Source organism: Felis catus (genome assembly GCF_018350175.1).
Source record: "Felis catus isolate Fca126 chromosome C2 unlocalized genomic scaffold, F.catus_Fca126_mat1.0 chrC2_random_Un_scaffold_69, whole genome shotgun sequence".
NCBI classification, from domain to species: domain Eukaryota; kingdom Metazoa; phylum Chordata; class Mammalia; order Carnivora; family Felidae; genus Felis; species Felis catus.
Genome location: NW_025408507.1, coordinates 25,125 through 45,601, shown reverse-complemented (window position 1 = coordinate 45,601; position 20,477 = coordinate 25,125). Strand labels below are relative to the sequence as shown.

Sequence of the window (20,477 nt, the reverse complement as noted above, 5' to 3'; positions counted from 1 at the left end):
TAGGGCCCTCTCCTCACTATCCATTCTGGGGTAGCATCTCTGTGATTGTTCTCCCCTCTCCTGTGGCCAGCTTTTCACCTGTGTCCGTAAAAATGGCAGCCATAGACCCTTTAACATTCTATCTCAAGTGCTATCTTTGTCAGGTGTTTTTCCTCATTCTGTTCATTTCCAAAATTAATTTCGACCTTTTACCCACTATGTTATTCCAAAATCCAAGACTGTGTATTATATCAAACAATCATTATTATTTTTTCTTGTCTCTTCTGATATGCGTGCCTTAATCATAGCTCTTTCCATGGACTGTATTATGTGTAGAAGATGAATGCATTTGTGCCTTTCAATCCCATGAGATGTGAGCTACATGAGGGAAGAGAAGGAACTCTTCCTTTCTGGACTCCCCCCCACACACACCCCGCCCAGTCCAATAACCACCAGCAAATCTTTGTGGTTTTTAATTAAGTACCGTTATGATTTCACCCTTTGCTCCTCTTTTTTATTCATTCAGCTTCTTACTCATTCAGTTCGTTCTATTTTTTCATGTGGAGTTTGAAGGCCTATTTTCCCCATCTGATTCTGAACTTAGAACCCATTTAATTTAACAAGTTAGAATAATTGGGACACCAGAAGGATGGACTTGAATAGCACCAAGGTAGCTACACCAATCCCACATCCCATCTTCACTGAAGTGCTTACCAGTTGTCAGCAGTAGGGACAGTCCCCCAGAGGTCCAGCCCATCTTCCGTAAGAGTGCCAGTCTGGAAGAAGTTAGAATTGGTATTAGCATAAGATTTAGAACTTTTGATTATATCATGATTTAAACAAAACCCAACCTCCCAAAACATTAAATAAAGTAGATCTAGTTGTCCAAAGTCCTTGTTTGTAAGCATTAAATTTTGTTTTTTTATTATTTTTTAAAATGTTTTTAATGTTTATTTTTGACAGAGAGCGAGCATGTGTGCATGCCTTGAGTGGCGGGGGGGGGGGGGGGAGCAGGGCAGAGAGAGAGGGAAACAGAGGATCCAAAGCAGACTCCATGCTGACAGCAGTGAGCTTGATGCTGGGCTCAAACTGTGAGATCATGACATGAGCCAGTCAGACGCTTAACCAACTGAGCCACTCAGGCACTCTTGCAAGCATTAAATTTTAAATCAGAGAAGGGTACCTGAAGGAAGAATTCAGCCGGTGACAAATGATTCCTGAAAAGACTGTGTCAATAATGAAATGATTCTAGATACCAATCTAGATATCTAGATAACAAATGATTCTAGATAACAATCAAATGTTAGTGTTTTGCTTTTGTGTGTTTATTTTTGCACTTGCTGTTGTTAAATGAGAAGCATTTAGTGAATGGAAATCCAATAAGGACCAGTACGAGTTTGACTTTATAGTTGGCACCTGCTATCTTTCTAAAGCAGAGTTCAGAATTTTTCTTTCTTTTTAAGACTGATTAGTTCATAGTCTGCCATCTGGCTCACAGCAATTTTCTAAAATATGGGTGACATGATGACTGTCCGGATTGATAATGAAATGTTGATAAAGGGCTTTGAGAATTTAGAGAGAAATGAAGTGCTAATAATAAATACTCATTAATGCCCATGAATGGGTTTTATTGTTAGATCAAGAGGAAAATGGTTGGGAGATTTGATTTGCTATATTATGGGAGAGTATTTATCACATAATGTAACAAAGAAAGCAACATGGAACTAAGTACTATGACAGCACTTTGAATTTGCTTATTGCTTCATAGCCCACCATTAATTACAGACCCCGGTGTCTTTATGCAAGAGGCCAACACCCAGTCAGAGTAACCATGTGGCTCCCACTACTTCAGCGCTGTCAAGGCTGAGCAGAACATTCCCAAGTGCTGGGGTGTATCCCTTTTCAATACTGACACCCAGGTCTCTGTCATCACTTTTTACAGTCATTTCTGTATAAGACACTGAATTTTCTAGCTTCCTATCAAATGACATTTCTTTCATTACAGCACATTAAATTGGCATAACGCTTTATGATGAAGTGCTTACAATGCTTCTAATTCTTACAATCGACTAAATAGGGAAGGGACATTCTCAGGTTAGAAGTTAAAGGAGCAGCCTCAAGGTCCAGTGGCTTGCAGGTTGGAGAGAAAGAACCAGAATCTGGCCCATCTAGAATCTCCCTCTAGAGGACAAATGTTAAATAAATTTTGCAAAGCATGCAGAAAGAGAAAACCCATACTGGACTTCCAATTAAGGAATGAAGGATTCTTTGTTTCATTCATTTATTTGGGCTTCACAGAAAGCTAACATGCTTTGTGTGAGTTACTCCTTGAAGAACAATAGAAAAAAACCTATTTGCTTCATTTCCCTCCTGCATTTTATGAGGGTTCCAACCTGTGTGTTTAGATTCCAAATCCTCTTGAGTTATTCCATTTCAAAAAGAGTTAGCAGCTTAATTCAAACTGAAATATTTCCCTGATGATCAGATTATATTTTTACACATCAACATTTTGAACATGAAAACAGAGATTACATGGCAGCAAACAGAAATGGGACCGTGTCATTTCTCTATGTGAAAATGATTCTTATACTATAAAACTAGCCATGAACAGAAAGAAAACTATAGTTACAGTTGTAAAGGGAATAAGACAGAAAAAGCCAACTTCTTAGCATAAATACTAGCCCAGGCTTGGGCTGAGCTGAATAGAAAAGAGAGAACTGTTTTAGAGAACTTAGACCAACATAAACTAGAAATATGTGGGAATAAGAAGCACATGGTGAATGTCTTCTAAGTGGAAATAAAAGTAGATGGGGACCTCGATTAATTGTGGGGTGCTTCATTCCAACACCATATTGGTAGAGTTTTACAATGTACAAGCTGGAAAGGCACCGAGAGATCATTGGAGTTCAAATTTCTCTTGATTTCTCATTTTGCCGATTCCCAACCCAGTGTTTTTTGCACTATGACATGTTGTCATGCCACTGGGGTTTGGCCAAGCGTGCCGAGGAACAGTTCCTCAGTTGGCCTAGCAAAGGAGCACATGAGGACGTGGAGAGGAAAAGCTTTGTATGAGACGTAAAATGAACAACTGGAAAAATTAGTTTTAGAATAAGACAAATATGTAATGAACCTAACTTTATAAATCTCCCTCTTATATTACAGGCACGAGTGAGGCTGCTGGGTAAATAAGGGGAATCCCTACCAGAAAACTTCCAAGGCCGTGGAACTAAAAGAAGCTACTGTTAACCCTAGTGGTTAACTTGTGGAGTGGTGATTGAGGGTTTTCTTTGCCAGAGGAAACTCAGCCAGAATAGAATGGAACTAATTTTAGGGCTGAGCTGCTTCCAGTGTGGAGCCAAGACTTGTCAAGTCTACTCATGGTGTCTCTCCAGTTTGTCCTATACTCTCCATTCTTGCCCTCCTTGCTTAGGACAATGACCCATCTCTTCAGTCTTCCCTAGATAGCTTCCTGTCTCAGTCCTACCTCCCTTCTGTTCCTTCTCACCAATTACCCTCGATGGAATAAACAAAACACACCTATAAAAACGTCTTTGATCATCTTTAAAAAACAATGGTACGGCTCCCATTCTCCTTCACAAGGCCCCACTTCTTAGCTTGACACATCAGGCCCTGAGCAATTGGGCTCTTCCTCTCCAGCTACATTCCCTACCACACAGCCCCTGTTGTAGCCACACCCACATGCCACAGGCCATGACATCCCTGTGCTTCTGAACTGCTCATCTCTGAGCCCAGTCTATCTAACAAGCAAAGCCACAGCTCAGCGGTGACCTCCCATCCATGGCAGGTAACTTAACTTCGATGCTTTTCCATGCCTCTTTGAGCATGCATTTCACTGCATTTTCATGGTTTACACTTCCATTGTACCTGCTTCCTCAGCTAAGTCACGAGCTTCTCCAGAGCAAGGACCCTCTTATTAATGGGACTCTTGGCCAAGGTAGGTTAATTAAAAAGTGTCAAAGCCTTAATTATTCGAATACAAACAAAGTGAAGACATGGAGGGACCGGCCAGGCCCACTGTGTTACAACAATTAAATTGGCCTGCCCAAGCAGAGGGCAGGATCTGAACAGCAGGTGGATGAGGCTGAGGTCCCTCCAGAGGGACACAGGACCCCCACAGGAGAGTCACAGAAAGAGGATTTAGACCTGTCCCAGAGCAGCAATCCTTCCCATTTGGACATACTTCTCCCCTGCTACCTCCAGAACCCTAAGCAGTTACAGGACAACATTCTTCTAGTCCTGAGTCCTGATAACCTGGGGGTCAAAGGAGAAAGGAGGGACTGAGTGCATTAACACAGGCACTGTCCCCTCCCTCCTTTTCCTTAAAAGAAGCAGAGGAGAAAAATGGAATATTTTCAACTAGGCACAGGACAAAGTATTTCAGGTAAGAGAAATGTTCCTCACAATTTTTTTTTGCCTGAAAAAGCCAGTCAGTCATAGAAGTTATTACAATAAGAGATTGTTTTGAAACCCAATACAGGCACAAAAATATTAAATTTCATAGGGAAGAAACTTATGATGTGATATAGCTAAACCACTTCCTTAGGACTCTGTACAGTGGGCTTGTAGAGCATGGTCTCACACTAGCCCACTGTGTGACCTTCTCTGGCCTCAGTGTTCCTATATGTAAAATGAGAGCAGTGAACCAGGCATTCTTGGAGGCCTTTCCCAGCTCTGCTCTGCCTTGAAATCAACCTCCAACCAGGAAAGTTTAGATCATACTTTGTCAAAGCACACGAGGTTTATTTGTCCACACATATTGATTCTCTGTGGGGAAATACAGAAGATTTTCTTTTTCTTCAGCCTCTTTTGTGCATACACGATTCCTGTGGTCAGGGCAGCTGGTAGCACAGGAGGGACAGTCACGGTGAGGAGAAGCAGGGCCATGGTTGCCGTGTCTCTTGGAGAAACCTAGGGAGGGAGGGACATAGAGGTTAGCCTAGCAGCACAGGGCAGCACCCTTTCTAGCACCATCTCCTGCAGCACTCCAAGAGTTCTAGAAACTCAAAATATTTAAAGAGAGCTGCTCTCTCCGTGGGGCAGAGAGATCTCTTGGGTGTGCTTAAGGAACAGACAAGTTGTCTCCCATTGCACACAAAAGAAACTCTGACCCCTTTTCTATGTCCACCCTGCCCTTTTTGACTCTGTTTCTCTTCGCTTGGCATTCCCTCCACCCAGAGTACCATCCTTCCTCTGCTCATCATAACACACCCTCTTAGACTCCCCAGGCACTGAGACCATTTTTGAGTTGTAACATTTCACACACGGGCTTGACAGTTGGGTTATAAATCTCCCCCAGTCGCTTCCAAACCGCTTGGGTGCAGCAGCTGTGGCTTATACATCTTTGAAGTCCTTTGCAAGTTCATCTTATTCATCTCTAGATATAGAGCCTAGCACAGTTTCTGACACAGGAACTATTAAATGAATGGTAACCTGATAAAAATGATGACCAAGAGTCTGCTAAAGGAAAGTCCATAGTAAAAACAGCTTGTTCTCACTGCACACATTCTGGGGCGAGAGCTGGATTAGGCTACATAAATGATTTAGTTACTCCTCACAACAACCTTAGGAGGTAAACACTGTTATTTTCTCCATTTAACAGATAAAGAAACCAAGGTTTAAAAAATTAAAATAACTTCCCCAAGCCATCTGCTAGTTAAATGGTGAGGATCTGAACCCTAGGCTGTCCCACTCGGGGGGCACAAATATGTGACCAGTGTCTTATAGTATCCAGTCAATTCTCAGAGAGTCAAGATAGATCCCAGGCGGGTCCACAGAAATTCACATGGCTGATAAGAATGGGGCCAAGATCAAATCACAGCATGGCTTGTTTTATTTTTCACCTTCTCTAGATATTAATGGCCTTACCCTAGATTTTTATGAAATTAACCATAATTTTAGCCACTAAAGTCCTCTTCTGAGTACTGGAAATACAGATTCAAGTTCAATATCAAAGGCTGCTAGATACATCATTGGTCCAATCTCAGACTGTCACAAAATCCAGCGTTCTCTGTTTTCCCAACCACGGCCACAAAGTGTTGACCCTGAGGACTCAGCTCTGTCTATTCCTGAGACAGTACAGATGGAGGAAGCCAGCAGGGTCACAGGTTATGACCCACAAGAAGGTGGGATCTACAATTAGTATCGCTGCTTTGGTGTGTATTAGATGTTGAGTCCTACCCGGGAAACCTTCATTCCTAATCACTGTGGGTGCTTCCTGGTCCACAGAAGAGGGCCTTGTGTTTGTTTTCCTGCTCAATGTTCCTGCTCCCCAGATGAAACTGGCACAGTGCCTCAAGTTCCAGTCCCACTTGCTTTAACAGTCTGCCCAGCTCTTTCCAGGGTCCATTCTAGGGGTGCCAATATGCCCTGGCCTCCTTTGTCTTTGCCTGACCTAGAAATGTTGCCTGAAGGCTTATATCAGACTGAAATGACTACCCAGAGCTCAAGTACGAGCGTGAACACTGCCTGGAAATTCTCGTCACTCTGTCCATCAATATTTACCCCTCTCCCCGACAACACACACATAGAATGCACTAAACTTGGGCATTGTAATTAAGTCACCCATACCCAGTTTCATACCTATGTTTGGACCCTTTTATTTACATTTTTTTTTCTTCTTCCCAATAAGCCCACATTGCTAACATCCCAGTATGTCTTAAAGAAGAGATTACACAGTTCACAAAAGAATCACACTCTCAGGACCAGAAAGGACCTCAGAGGTCATTTGTGAGAACCCTTCCTTCAGCCGTCACAACTATTAAGAGAAATGTTCAAACAAACCAAAACCAGACCACTATGAAGTTTAAAAGGAAGTGGGGATCCGTGCAGCATATAGTTCTGTAAAAGTGGACAGTCAGTTCTATTTTAGAACCTAACAGAACATAGAAAAACCCACTGGGTACATGGTATGTTGGGTATGCCTTAGACAATGTACACACTCAAATATCTCAGCATTCTCAAATAATCCAAATTTCTAGGCACGGCATTCAAGAACCCCTTCAATGTGACCCATTTTACCTTGCTAGACTTAATCTCTCAGTTGCTTGCTGGTTCCAGAAGACCCATCTGCATTTCTTCCTTTGTCCTTTTCTCACTCCAACTAGCATGCCCTTTCTCCTCCCTGATCTGATTGACTAAATCCTCTCCATTCTATCAGACTTGAGAAACACCTATTTCCTCTGAGGATGTTTGGGCTTCGGTATTACCAATGCCACACATGAAGTAACTTCGCATCCAAGTGGTGAAAGAAGTCATGAACTTTGCAACTTTTCATAGCTGTGCCATCCAATACAATTTTCACTAGCTACATATGGTGACTTGAATTTAAATTAACTAAATAATCAAATCACTAAATTACTTAAATTAATTAAAAATAATTAAAATGAAGTAAAACTGAAAATTCGTTTCCTTGGTCACACTAGCCACGGTTCAAGTGTTCAATAAGCACATGTGGTTAAGGGCTACCAAATTGGACCATGTAGGTATAGAATAGTTCCATCATCTAAGAAAGTTCTATTGGACAGAACTGATCCACAGAATGATGGGGCTAAGAGATAACCTTATCCAACCCTTTTGATTTAGGTGAGGATCCTTGAAAAAGCTATGTCATTAAAAAGCCTTACCCCCAGTACTTACTCCATGGTACATATATACACCAAGGGCATAGAAGAAACCCACAATGCCAAGGAAGGCCAAGAACACTATAAACTTGAAGGCATCATTGTATAGCTTGAAGTTCAGAGGTCGGGGATAGAGGATGGATCTCACCAAGTCCCCTTTGGCAGTATTGTAACCTGCATGAAGGTAATCACAGGTGGAGTAAGTTCCCTTAATACAGTTTACCACGAAACCCAAAACGATTTGCATTGAATTAAGGATTGGTTAATAGTGTCATTTGAATATGGAATGAAGACATCACTGCAAACAGTATATTTACATTTATTATCCCTACAAGTCACTAGGAACAATAAGTGGTATTCACTTAACCTTGTTCAATTTCTCTTGCTCTGGAAGTCAGTGCTACAATGGCTCACACAGTGAAGCTCCTCACTCATGCATAAGATTGAGGAAAAGAAGACTGAGGACTGACAGACAGTCACCAGAGAAGACGAGCTGCTAAGAGAAGACAATAAAGCTCAAGTATGTGTTGAAAATAATAGAAAATGAAGACAAAAGGAAAGCACAAAACAAGTAATTTCTTAAACACATATACCTCTGATCATGTCGTTCTTATGCCCGAACACCTTCCAGAACCCCTGATTTTTTGCAATAAAGTTAAAATTTCTAGGCACGGCATTCTAGATCCTGTCAACCTCAGTATACTCCTATGTTGCTAGACTTACCTCTTTACTGCTCCCTTCTCTCAGAAAACCCCAAGACAGTCCTTCTTTTGTGTTTTGCAGAAATAGATTAGCATGTTTTTTTAGCTTTCTGCTAGGACTGGCTAAATCTTTCCCATCCTATCAGGCTTGGCTCAAAATGCCGCCTCATCAAATAAATATTTCCAGAGTTCTACTCCCACACTTCCTATCAAAAATAATTTCTCCCCCTCTTTGGGGTCCCTGTAACACTTAATCATGTGACATCTATCATTGCTCTGTGTTTAGTTAGCTTTAACTCCACACTGTTTCCTGCACCAGACCACAATCCTCTTTAAGGGCAAGGAATGTCTCCTAATTTTTTTCTTTAGCCCTCAGGGCATGGCACTTAGTAGATCTTCATTAAAATCTAAGTTATTGGCAACAAAACTGTGTTTGCTCTGTGTTTAGTTAGCTTTAACTCCACACTGTTTCCTGCACCAGACCACAATCCTCTTTAAGGGCAAGGAATGTCTCCTAATTTTTTTCTTTAGCCCTCAGGGCATGGCACTTAGTAGATCTTCATTAAAATCTAAGTTATTGGCAACAAAAGGGGGGCTACTAGATATGAACCACTGTTGTATGAAACACGCCTTAATCCCACTGCTTGGTAAACATATAGTCTCCTCAAACATGGCATTGTAGGCTTTGGAGAAAAAGAGCAGAGTTTTCTCTAGCTTGTTGCCTCAGCATTTTACAAGCTCAGATAAGGTGGTTCCCATGAATTCCATTCATTAGCTCATGCCCACTGACCCCTTTGAAGCAAAACTTGATATTTTTAATTTTAAAAAATCAGGTAGAACAATTGAATCATAGGCTAACACATAGAGACAACAAAGTGCAAGGTGGGTTTTGGATCTGTGCATATGTGGGCTGGCAGAAACACAGGTCAGGGGTAGTGTTGGCTGTGTGATGTCCTGTGAAAGACCGGGAGTAAGATTAGTAGTCTTGAAAACTTTTTGAGCATGGTGTGTGTAAACTGCTTCAAAATCTGCTTTAGAAATATGACTTGGTGGCAGATCCAAGGGGAGGTGGAACAAAAGACAAGGCAAAGTATTTGAGGCAAAAGCTGAAAGGGAACAGTCAAGAGAATATTTTTGTTGCAATGGTTAGACAAGAGATGATGAAAGGCCTGGACAAAACACCAACTGTGGGGATGAAGGAAAGGGAGACAAGACTCAGGAGGTATTTGTAGAATTGACAGGATGTGGTGTCCTACTTGGTACGGGAGAAAGTGGGAAGCTAAAGGTGATGTGGACAGACCGGCTAGATGGTGATGCTGTCAACAGAAAGAGGAGGATAAGTCCTTTCGATGCCTTGACTTTGAAGTGTCTGTAGGGAACCCAGAGGGAGGCATCCAGCAGGGACCTGGAAATAACAGCCCAGCAAGCAGCAGTTTGAAAGGAGAAAGTCCTCAAGTGATAATGGTTGGAACTTTTTTCTTGGGAATCACTTAGAGTTGGTATAGAGGGAAAAGGAAAGAAGCCGGGGGACATAAAAAACAAACAAACAAGAACACAGTCTTGCCTTTGAGGCAATGTATTTCATCTCTGTATCATCAATGTACTTCATCTTAGACAACGGTTTTAACAATGAACCAGTGAGGTTGGAAATAGTGGCAACTTAGAATAAATATGGATCTGACTAGAAACAAGTATGACTGTTATTACCAGAAGGTGGCAAACTCCATAATCCTAAGCCAAATTTCCCCAATCCAACTCCCCCACCTCTAAGCAGGAACTACATTTACAAAAGTGGAATCTACTAACCTGTTTGCAAAACAACTGCTCTCACTGGCCCCTGCCCAGACGGCTTGACCTGGATAAGCTCTGTCCCGCAGAAAAGGACATGTTTCCGATAGTCCTCCAAGCTGTGGGATTTCCAGGCCACGGTGTTCTCCGTATAGGGCAGTGGCGTCTTTGTGACAGGTATGCTTTCTCCTAAAGAAGATTGTATTTTGTTGATTCTGTGTGAACTCAGGTAGTTATTCAGAGCTGGTGCTTGACACTTTTGAGAAAATATACAAACCATAGCTATTCAGGCCTTAATGCCCATTTCCTGGGTCAGATGATTTCTCAAGGATGCTGGCGAAGCAAGCAGTGGTATACTTGGTTATATTTTACATATTTATTTAAGGTCCACCTATATTTTCCATACCTGGTCTGCATGGTTTGCTGTTGTAATTTAAAAAGCAGGCCATTTTAACAAAGATAGTTGTCACCTAATTGTCCCCTCAAGTGTTCTTTAAGCCCAAATTTATGCTAGGTAATTAAGGAGCTATAAAGCAAGTATATAGCTATTGTTATTTGCCTTTCATTTATTTGTTTATCAACCCATTCATCCATTCACTTGACAAATATTTTTAAGTGCTTATTTTGTGCCAGGCACTGTTCTAGGTGCTTAAAATAATGAACAAGACAGAAATCCTGCCCTCAGAAAGCCCAGGGAGTCAAGCCAGTAAATAGCAGTAAATAAATGATTAAAGTAAGGATTTGGGTAGTATTACTGGGTGATCTGAAGATCTAACCCAAACAGAAGACCAGGAAACATTTCCAGAACAACTAATAAATGACAACTCAAAAGGAAATGAGGCCAACTAGATCGAGGAAAGGAAATTGTTCTTGGAAGAAGTGAGAGAAAGATCATGCTGTGCCCTGGGCACTAAAAATGGTTGAGAATGTTTGGGACATTGAGTGTAAGGGTAGAGGTAAGCAGTCCTAGAAGTACAGAGATGAATGAGAAATTATGCCTTCATAAAACCTCTTAAATGTTCTTCATGATCTTTGTGGAGCTTGCAGTGAAAGATAAAAACCAATATAACAAGACAGGGCCTCTCTTTTTTCTTTCTGGATGATCTCAGCTCCATTCTCATTAATACATAATTAATTAATTAACGATTAAAGTGTTAATTAACAATTAATTAAATAGCTAGATCGATAATGTCTAATCTTCATTTCCTCTCTCCTGTGCTTTTGTTCTATTTCCCAATGGTGGGCTGTTCATCCCAACCTGGATATTCCACTAGCATCCCTAAGTCCACATACCTAAAATCCATACTAATATTTTGTTTAATTTTTATTTTACTTATTTTTGAGAGACAGAGTGGGGGAGGGTCAGAGAGAGAAGGAGAGAGAGAATCCCAAACAAGCTCTGCGCTGAAAGCCCAATGCGGGCCTTGAACTCACAAACCGGGAGATCATGACCTGAGCCACAATCAATAGTCAGATGCTTAACTGACTGAGCCATCCAGGCACCTCCGTACTAATATTTTTACCACTAAACATCCTCCTGACTTTTTCTTTGTGGTATCATCCTTTTGCTGAGTGACAGGTTTACAGTCTCGGAATCACCTTTGATTCCTCCTCTTCCCGTGCTCTGCCTTCTCATGGTCTGATTCCCCAATTCCTACTGCTTTTCTCCATGAGTATGTCTCACCAAGTAACTCTTGGACTCTTGCGTTTGGGTCCCAAGGGCTTCACTAGCAATCACGGATATCTAGTGGTGGCTGCCTTACCAATGGATTGGCTCCTTGACATGAAAACCATTTTAATATTAATAATTTGAGTCTATGGTAGAACTAATATTTCTTTTTTATGAAAAAGTATCTCACCCACAATATGCCTTGACCTCTTGAGTTGGAAAAGACCTCCAGTCCTTCCTCCTATGTGTCTCCTTTGCTATGAGGCTACTACTGCACTCACACACTCTTGATGCCATATGGGTGGGGTTTTTCCCACAACGAGCAATTCCGTGACACTAGCTGGTTGTCCTACAATTCAATTCAATTCAACTCAATTCAATTCAATTCAATTCTGACACTGTCTACCTAGATATAGCATCAGATCCCACAGGTTAAGGACTCAGTCCCACAGGACTGCTCCCATGCCACCTCAGATGCTAATTGCAAATCCACATTGTCAACTGTGCTTCTGACTAATAAATCCGAGGTTCCCATAATCCCCTTCTTAGGTTCAATTAATTTGCTAGAGCAGTTTATAGAACTCAGGGAAATACATTTACCAGTTTGTTAAAAGATCTGGTAAAGGATATAGGTAAATAGCCGGATGAAGAGATACATAGGGTAAGTTTTGGAGAGGTCTCAAGTGCAAACTCTTTTGGTAGATTTTCAAAGCCACCACAATCTGAGCATCACTGGCTCTTTTTCCTACACACTCCAGCTAATCTAGGCCACTTGCATATCCTATTATACATATATATGTATTCTTTGATGGTACCATTCCTCTACTTCCCCTGATGGTGGGAAGACAGGGTATTTAAGATACAAAGAAAATTAGCTCAGAGTTCAAAAGGATACATTTCAGAGATAAAAATAAAAGTGCTAATAACTTCCTCACTCCCAGATTTAAAAAGCATTAGAATGAATTTAAAATTCCATCAGTCTTTTGCTAAATGTTCAATTAGCAAAATAACATGTCATATTTCTAATTTGGAAATAGTATTCTATTGATTATAGTTACAAAATCTAGGTTCTATCTCTCCTAGGTAATAACTGGTGGCAAGGACTTTGACATATATAACTTTTTATATTCCTCATTTTCCTTGCTGGTATGTGATAGGTTGAAAAGACTTATTTTTGCTGAATGCCTGGATGAACTGAATAAAAACAATTGCCCGGGTTTTCCTATGATTGGTTTTTCAAAACTAGTTTTCTACACGGTGCATTTTTTATATCCTAAGGTGCAAGAAGCCATACAATTTTTATTAGTGATCTTGAATAATCTCAGGAAATTCCTTTAGCCAGGCATTGTCTCTAACTCATTGTCTTTAAAAATTATGATATTTAGCCTCTGTTTGATATTTAGCCTTTGTTTGGATTTACCACTTGTGTTCTAAGTGGCTTTGGAAAAAGGATAGGACATTTTGACAAATCATCATACCACATTGTTTTGAAATCTACCTTTGTGAAAGCAGATACTTAGAGATAATTTCTAATGTTTTTCTGCCTATGAATCACTGATTATTAATCCATTATATATTCATAGACTAATATTAGTGGATAGTTTCTGCACACACAACCAATGACATTCGTGGCAGGCAGACATTCAATCGACCAGGCATGGAAGCCATTTGGAGATAATGTTCCAAAGATAACATTGAAATCAGATATGATTTTACACAGAAATGACTTTCACGTCTCTTTTACACTACTCACATATTAATAAGGAGCCTCATGCTTGGCCTTTCTTGGAATCTCAAGAAAGGGCAATTTGCCTACAAATCTATGGAGTTCTAAGAAGCCCGGAGAGTGTTTCACAAGGAAAAACATTCATCATCCACTTCACCTGGCTTTTGGGACCCGGAAGTCCTGGTGCTGTGGAGCGGGATTCTCTCCCTTGTCCCCAGTGAGCCAGTGCCTCTGCATGGAAGCAGTGTTTGAAATGCCATGCCCTTCTTCGTTTCTACTTCTGGGGCCATTAGACTGTGAGCTGTGTAAGGGCAGTGGCCATCTCTCATTTGTCTTGGTGACTCCAGCACACAACACAGTGCCTGGCGCAGAGGAGGCATTTTTGAACCTTTACTGAATAAGTGGATGGGCAAATGAATAACTGAAAGAAAAGGAGAAGTGAGAGACTGGAGGAAAGGAAAAAGGAAGAGGGAAAAGACTTATTAACTCATTATAAGCTTGTCGGACAGGATGTAAATGGGAGATCACCACTTGGGAAAATTTCTGTGTACCCAACTGGGATCTCTGCATACTTCCCCCCACCACACACACACGATTCAAATACATCGCTGATTCTATAAGTAGAGGGAGAAGGAGGGGATTGTGGCAGAGTGAATGAATCCTGCCACTCTCTGCCATAATCACCTCTAAGTGAATGAGGGAGCAGTAGTTTCAAGCAGAGGCTCCCAGGTCAAAAGGCCTGGGTTTGAGTGTTTTAGCTTCTTCATAGAATTTATAAGCATTGGAAATTTATGTCATTTACCTATTTTCATGTTTTCTTTGTCCCCACTAGAACATCACCTCTATGAAGACAGAATATTATCTGCCTTGTTCACTGTTGTATCCCTAGCACATAGTAGAGCTTCTGGAATAGGAGCTAATATACATTTGTGGAATGAATGAATGAATGAATAAACAAATGAATCCAAATAGCAACTCTACCACTTTTAAGCTGTGTGACTTTAGGCCAATTACTTATCCTTTCTGGCCCTCAGATTCTCCCACCTTATGGAGTCATAGGTTGAATGAAATAATATATGTAAAATATTAGCATAGTGCCTAATACATATAAGAAACAAGAAAAATTAGCTTTTGTGCCAAAAGAAAGTTTCCAGGCATTAACATAATTTCCCCCACAGTATTCCCTTTTGCCTCTTGACCACTTTATGAGGAGCTAGATCTTGAAGGAGCCCATTGCCTCCAGAGGCAGAAAGGATAGAGAAGTTGATAGCTGGCTTCTGGGTTTTACACATCATTCGTAAGTTTGACCATGAATTTTAGAGACTACATGAGAATAAGAACAAAGCTCTCCCATTCACCTGCCTTCCCTCCACTACTTTTCTAGCTACATAAAAATCCCTAGATTGGGAGTTGGAAGAAAATCCAAAAGAAGCTTAGATGTTGTGTGTACTTGAGAGAAGGGGCTGGCACAAAAGTAAGGTAAGGAAAGACCCTAGAAGTTTGTGAAAACAGAGCAAGAGGCATCAGTAGGCCTCCTTTTACAGGGAGATAGGCTTGGGACATTTTTCAAGCCCAGAGCAGAGTGGAAGCAACAGAAAGCAGGGCTGCCCTAGACCAGACCCACCTCCCCAGTGCCTTGCACAACTTCAAGTAGCCAGACTTGAGTCAGGAGACCTGCCAACTGGTGGGGACAACTGTCTGACTTGGACCAGATACTTTGCAACACTGCTTACTTTCAAGGATGGCAAGATTTGGAGCAAAAATTAAAAGGTAAGTGTAGTTATATGATTACGTTTCTTGCATAGTTGAGCTTATGGCAGTAGGACGAGGCTGAGAGGAGGATGAAGAAGACCCTACAATGGATGTGTGTTATGGGCAGGACTACCCAGTAGAGAGAAAAAGATGAGGAGGCACAAGGAATGTCAGCTCTACCCCTCTTAGAATCTGCTTCCTCCTCACTCCGGTGACCCCTCATGTCTGGGAGCAAAAAATACCACCTCCAGCCCTGATACTGGCTAGCTGGGCAGTCTGGTCCCTTCTCACCTGCATTTCTTCATTTGTAAATTGGGCATTATAATAATTCCTAATTTGTTTATCCTATGATGAAGTGAGATATAAAAATTATTTATAAAACATTCATTGCTCTAAAGATGTTTGGAGTATTTGCTATTTCTCTTCTAAAGACTTCTATATATACGAAAGACTGGTTTGCACATGGGACAAAAAAATAAAACAAAATTATTATAAAATTATTTATAAATTATTTATAAATTATTATAAAAATTATTTATAAAACATTCATTGCTCTAAAGATGTTTGGAGTATTTGCTATTTCTCTTCTAAATAAAGACTTCTATATATACGAAAGACTGGTTTGCACATGGGACAAAAAAATAAAACCCAAAATAACAAACAAAAAAAAACCTGGGTCACATTCTTGGACAAATGCTCGAGGAAGACATATGCAGTTTCAGAAATCTAAGCATAATCTTATTGTTCAATCAGGATCCTTTTTGCAAATGTATACGTGAGTGGGCAGATCTATGTAGACTATGTAATAAAGTATTTAGAGTATGATGGTCTTAGATCTTTCCAAAGAAAACAATGAGAAAGAAATATATTTCTGTTTTATGTGTCTGTCTCTAAAACGGATTTTTACCAGTACATAGTTTACACAGATATTAATGCTGGTGACCTTCTTTTTCTAGAAGCAGACCTAAGAAAAGCCACTCACTACTTAAGATCACTTTAGGTCAGTTTTGCACATTGAAAGGCAGCTTTGTTTGCCATCTCTACCATTTCTTTCTCTGAGTTTTCCTCAGAAGTAAGGCAAGAACCAAGCACCCCAGTCAGTAGACCCAGCGGAGTAAACACTGCGATCTCTCCTTCCCTTTTTTCTCACAGCCATGCTCTGTCACCAATGAGAGAAGCCATTCTTCACTGGCAGGCTGCTGGGAAATGTGAGACAGTTGCTGCCTTTGGTTTCGGAGGCCAGTTTTTCTTGGGCTTGAGGTTTGCATGTTGGGTGCTATGGCAACATTCCAGATGAAAGATATCATCAGTATGCAAATCCTCATCACTATCATTATAAAGCAGTTAGATTTCAACACACTAAAGGGGCATTTTGTAATTATACTGAGCATGGTTATGTTTACTACATTTCCTTGTCTCAATTTTAAATTAAGCAGACCCATTTTTAATGTGAAATCTGCTTGTGTTGAACAATTTAGGAATCGATGGTTCTCTTTACATTTAGGTGATATTAAAAAGGTGTGTGTGTGTGTGTGTGTTTTCCTGTCTTTAGCAACTTGGGAACAGAAAAATACAACAATTTGTAAGCACGAAAGACACATACTTTCTATTTTTGTGTTGTTGTATAGTTTCTTCTCTCATCATGATGTCCCATGTGTTTTGGTTTTGCCTCAAGAATATTTTATAAATAGTGCCTTACTAATTACACAAATTCAAGTGAACTTTACAAAGCGCAAATGAGAGCAAGGACGACAGTTCAAACCGTTGTTACAAGAAAACTGGCTTTCTGCTTGGTCGGATCAACTGGAAACACAATTCTAAAGAATAGAATGTTACACCGACTTTCCTGAAGGTTCAACTCAATACTCTTCCAGCAAAAACTGGGGCTCCATTTTCCATCTACAGAGAGCAGGGCTGTATAAAATCTCTGCATCCTGCCAATTATAAGAGTTGGTGGTTTCCAGTTGTGTTCTGTTTGGATAGGTGTGTAAACCATGCTCATGTTTACGAAGACATCGTGCATCAAGTAGTCTAACTCTCTCACCGTCCTCTGAACCAAAGGATCTTATTCACCCCACGCATCAGGAAATTAACCAATCACATATATTAGACTTTTCTTCTAATTTTGTATTTATTATCATTTGATTCTTGTATTACGGGTATACATTATATAAATGGGATACATTTTATCCCGTTTGCATTTATGGAGTCTTCACCTGCATGAATAGCCTAGCCGTGTCTACCTCACCTATCTTTCAATATCTTAATATCAGGCAGGTAAGGCTATGTTGATCTGCTTTGCTCTTGGCCGAGATGTTGGACAGGAAAGAAGCGGCTCCGTGGCAATGGCTTACCTGTGAGCATGCCTTCAGTCACCACACAGCTTCCATCAATCAGGATAGCATCACATGGCAATGAAGTTTTTCCTGGAAGAATAAGAGTATCCCCAGGAACCAAGAGATGGGATTCCAGCTTCTGCAAACCTACACAACAAAGTTCCCGTGACTGGCTGACCTTTTCCTGTTTTTACTTAAGAATGGGGGAAGGGGAAAAAAATAAAAAAGTTACAGAGAGGGAGGGAGGCAAACCACAAGAGACTCTTAAATACTGAGAACAAACTGAGGGTTGATGGGGGTTGCAGGGGAGGAGAAAGTGGGTGATGGGCATTGAGGAGGGCACTTGTTGGGATGAGCACTTGGATGAGCACTTGGATGAGAACTGGGAGGAGGGCACTTGTTGGGATGAACCACCCAGCCAGTTTCTGCTACTCTGGGCTGCAGCTCCCTGCTCCTTACAGAGAGCCATGGCCACCCCAACCCAGGGTAAGTCAGAGCAAATACTGAGTCCAGTCAGCCATTTACAAGCATTCTTCGGGTCTGGATTCTGGATAACAGATTGAAGTGTTAGAATTCAAGGTCTGTTTGGGATCATTAGTTGGGGAAATCAAAACGCCTCAAGAAAGCTTACCCAGTAACATTCCAGTGAGTGAAATATGGGAAGGCAAAGGGAGTTGGAAGCGACTCAGACACTGGGTCAAAATGGTTCAATCAGGAGGAGGCATGCAAGGTACTCAGGGTACAAAATTCAGTGAGGTGCTCACTGTCTGGGTCCTGGAAAAGCAGGTCAGCGTTTGCCTGACCTTTCCTCCTTAAGTTTGTCATCTTAAAAGTCTTATTTACCTTACTTTAGCCTCCGTCCTGGGTTTCATCAGAAAAGGTTTTCTCCTCAACTAATAATCAATAACAAATGGGACTGATTCCACTCTGAAATATCAGGATGCTGAAGGTGGCAGAACATATCATGTACCTTTGTCCTTTACCATGACTGTAACCTGGACTTTGTTGTGATCCTCCACAAGGTTGTGCAGCTTCACTGATTGCTACCAATTCAAAGTCAACGTTTAAGTATCAGATAGTCCATAACCGGAAAACCACATGATCTCAATACTGTAAATACCAAGCCTGTCACACAGCAAAACCTCCTTGGGCAAAGGCTCAAGCTCTACTTTAGCGTTTCTGCTTCCCTGCCCCAATCCCTACCGCAGCCAACCCCCGACTTATAGCAACAAATATGGTAATTAGTTTAGTGCTATTTCAATTCCAGGACACATAATGCACAACCACTGTCCCCAAGGACCAACGCTAAGTCCCCGAGGTTGTACTTCTTAAGGGCGCACGATGACACAAGGGAAGAACAAGACCATGAACAGATTAGGTTCCCTCTCGGTACCCGTTTCCCTGTCTATAAAACAACAAAAATGAATTTGATCTTTCCATTGTAAAAGCCTGGGAATATTTTTTTTTTAATTTTTTTTTCAACGTTTTTTTTTTATTTTATTTTTGGGACAGAGAGAGACAGAGCATGAACGGGGGAGGGGCAGAGAGAGAGGGAGACACAGAATCGGAAACAGGCTCCAGGCTCGGAGCCATCAGCCCAGAGCCTGACGCGGGGCTCGAACTCCAGGACCGCAGATCGTGACCTGGCTGAAGTCGGACGCTTAACCGACTGCGCCACCCAGGCGCCCCGTAGCCTGGGAATATTTGAGTTATGTTTTGATCTTACGTGGAATTTTATCCCCTCCTTTACAAACTGGTGCATTTTCCCATTGGGTCAGTCTGGAGACTGAAGCCACGATGCTCCAGAACCCTAGTGCTTCCCCTTAGGCATTATTCAGCTTAGTTAACTCCCTTTTCCTCATCTGAAAGTGGAGATATTAACAGTACCTCTTCTAGAGGGTTTTCAAAATTTAAGTAATGCTTCTCTTAGTTATCCCTTTGGATATTACTCATTACGATGGTAAGAGCTCAGCAAGGGTTAATGATTAAGAAAGTTGCTGTTGGAAAAACAGCATTGTTTTGTCTAAAGCATCCCCTTGGAAGATTTGCTTAGGGTGGAATTCACTTAGATACCACCCTGTGCTAAGTGGAGGAAATGGAAGCAGCCTGGAGAAGCGAAGGCAGCATCTACTGGGATAACTCAGGAGACAGGAAGGCAGAAGAGTGAGGGTAAATTGTCCACACAGTTCCATACACTGACTATAGGCGACGCCATTGGCAGGGGCATCCCTGGAAGCCACTGCCTCCTTCTGTATGGACATCACTTGGATACTTCTAAGTAGAAGAGATCTGAATACCGTCAACAGTACTTTAAACATAGCTTAACCTAATTCAAGTATAAAACTTTCCCTTTTAGATGATAGGGTAAATTATTTTTGTCTGCCCTCTTGATGATTTTTAAGGTAGCCAATGTCACTAGATAAACATTACACACAATTACACAATTTTCCTCTTGAGAGAAATTAATAAATTTGGTGTTTCTATTTATACACAACATTTTCTTATTTACTCCATTTTTTTTAGGAAAGGCAACACTTCAATCATTTGGACCAACTGAGTGGAAGAAATGGTACTGCTGTTTGTTAGGTACATAGTCATTGCCCTAACTTGACTTTCTGAGGCTTGCCTATTGGGGCATCCATTTTACTGATGGGTAATAGCGAGAAAGTCAGCGTGGTTCTGGGACAAGAACACTGGATTCATTCAGGACTCCTGAGTCGTGGGTCAAGTTTACCCACTAACCAGCCATGTACCTATATATAAGAAATTTCACTTTATGTTCCTTGTTCTTTCTGTAAACAAATGACATTGAATTGAATCATTTTCAAGCTCCTTCAAAACTCAACATGTCTGATACGGATATGTTTTGCATATCAGAGATTTAGT

The 20,477-nt window shown here is 41.0% G+C and overlaps 1 protein-coding gene across 5 annotated transcripts in view; it reads right to left on the bottom strand.

The window, feature by feature from the left end:
• The window catches only part of ATP13A5 (ATPase 13A5), an 89,863-nt gene that overhangs the window by 45,739 nt on the left and 23,647 nt on the right, over positions 1-20,477 (bottom strand). For all 5 annotated transcript variants that reach the window (XM_045051527.1, XM_045051528.1, XM_045051529.1 and 2 more), the window contains 6 exons: positions 18,562-18,634; positions 17,610-17,738; positions 10,127-10,297; positions 7,636-7,793; positions 4,720-4,908; positions 694-755 (listed from right to left, as the gene is read on the bottom strand). In XM_045051527.1, the coding sequence (XP_044907462.1) occupies positions 694-755; positions 4,720-4,908; positions 7,636-7,793; positions 10,127-10,297; positions 17,610-17,738; positions 18,562-18,634 (782 nt within the window). The remainder of the gene's footprint in view (positions 1-693; positions 756-4,719; positions 4,909-7,635; positions 7,794-10,126; positions 10,298-17,609; positions 17,739-18,561; positions 18,635-20,477) is intronic.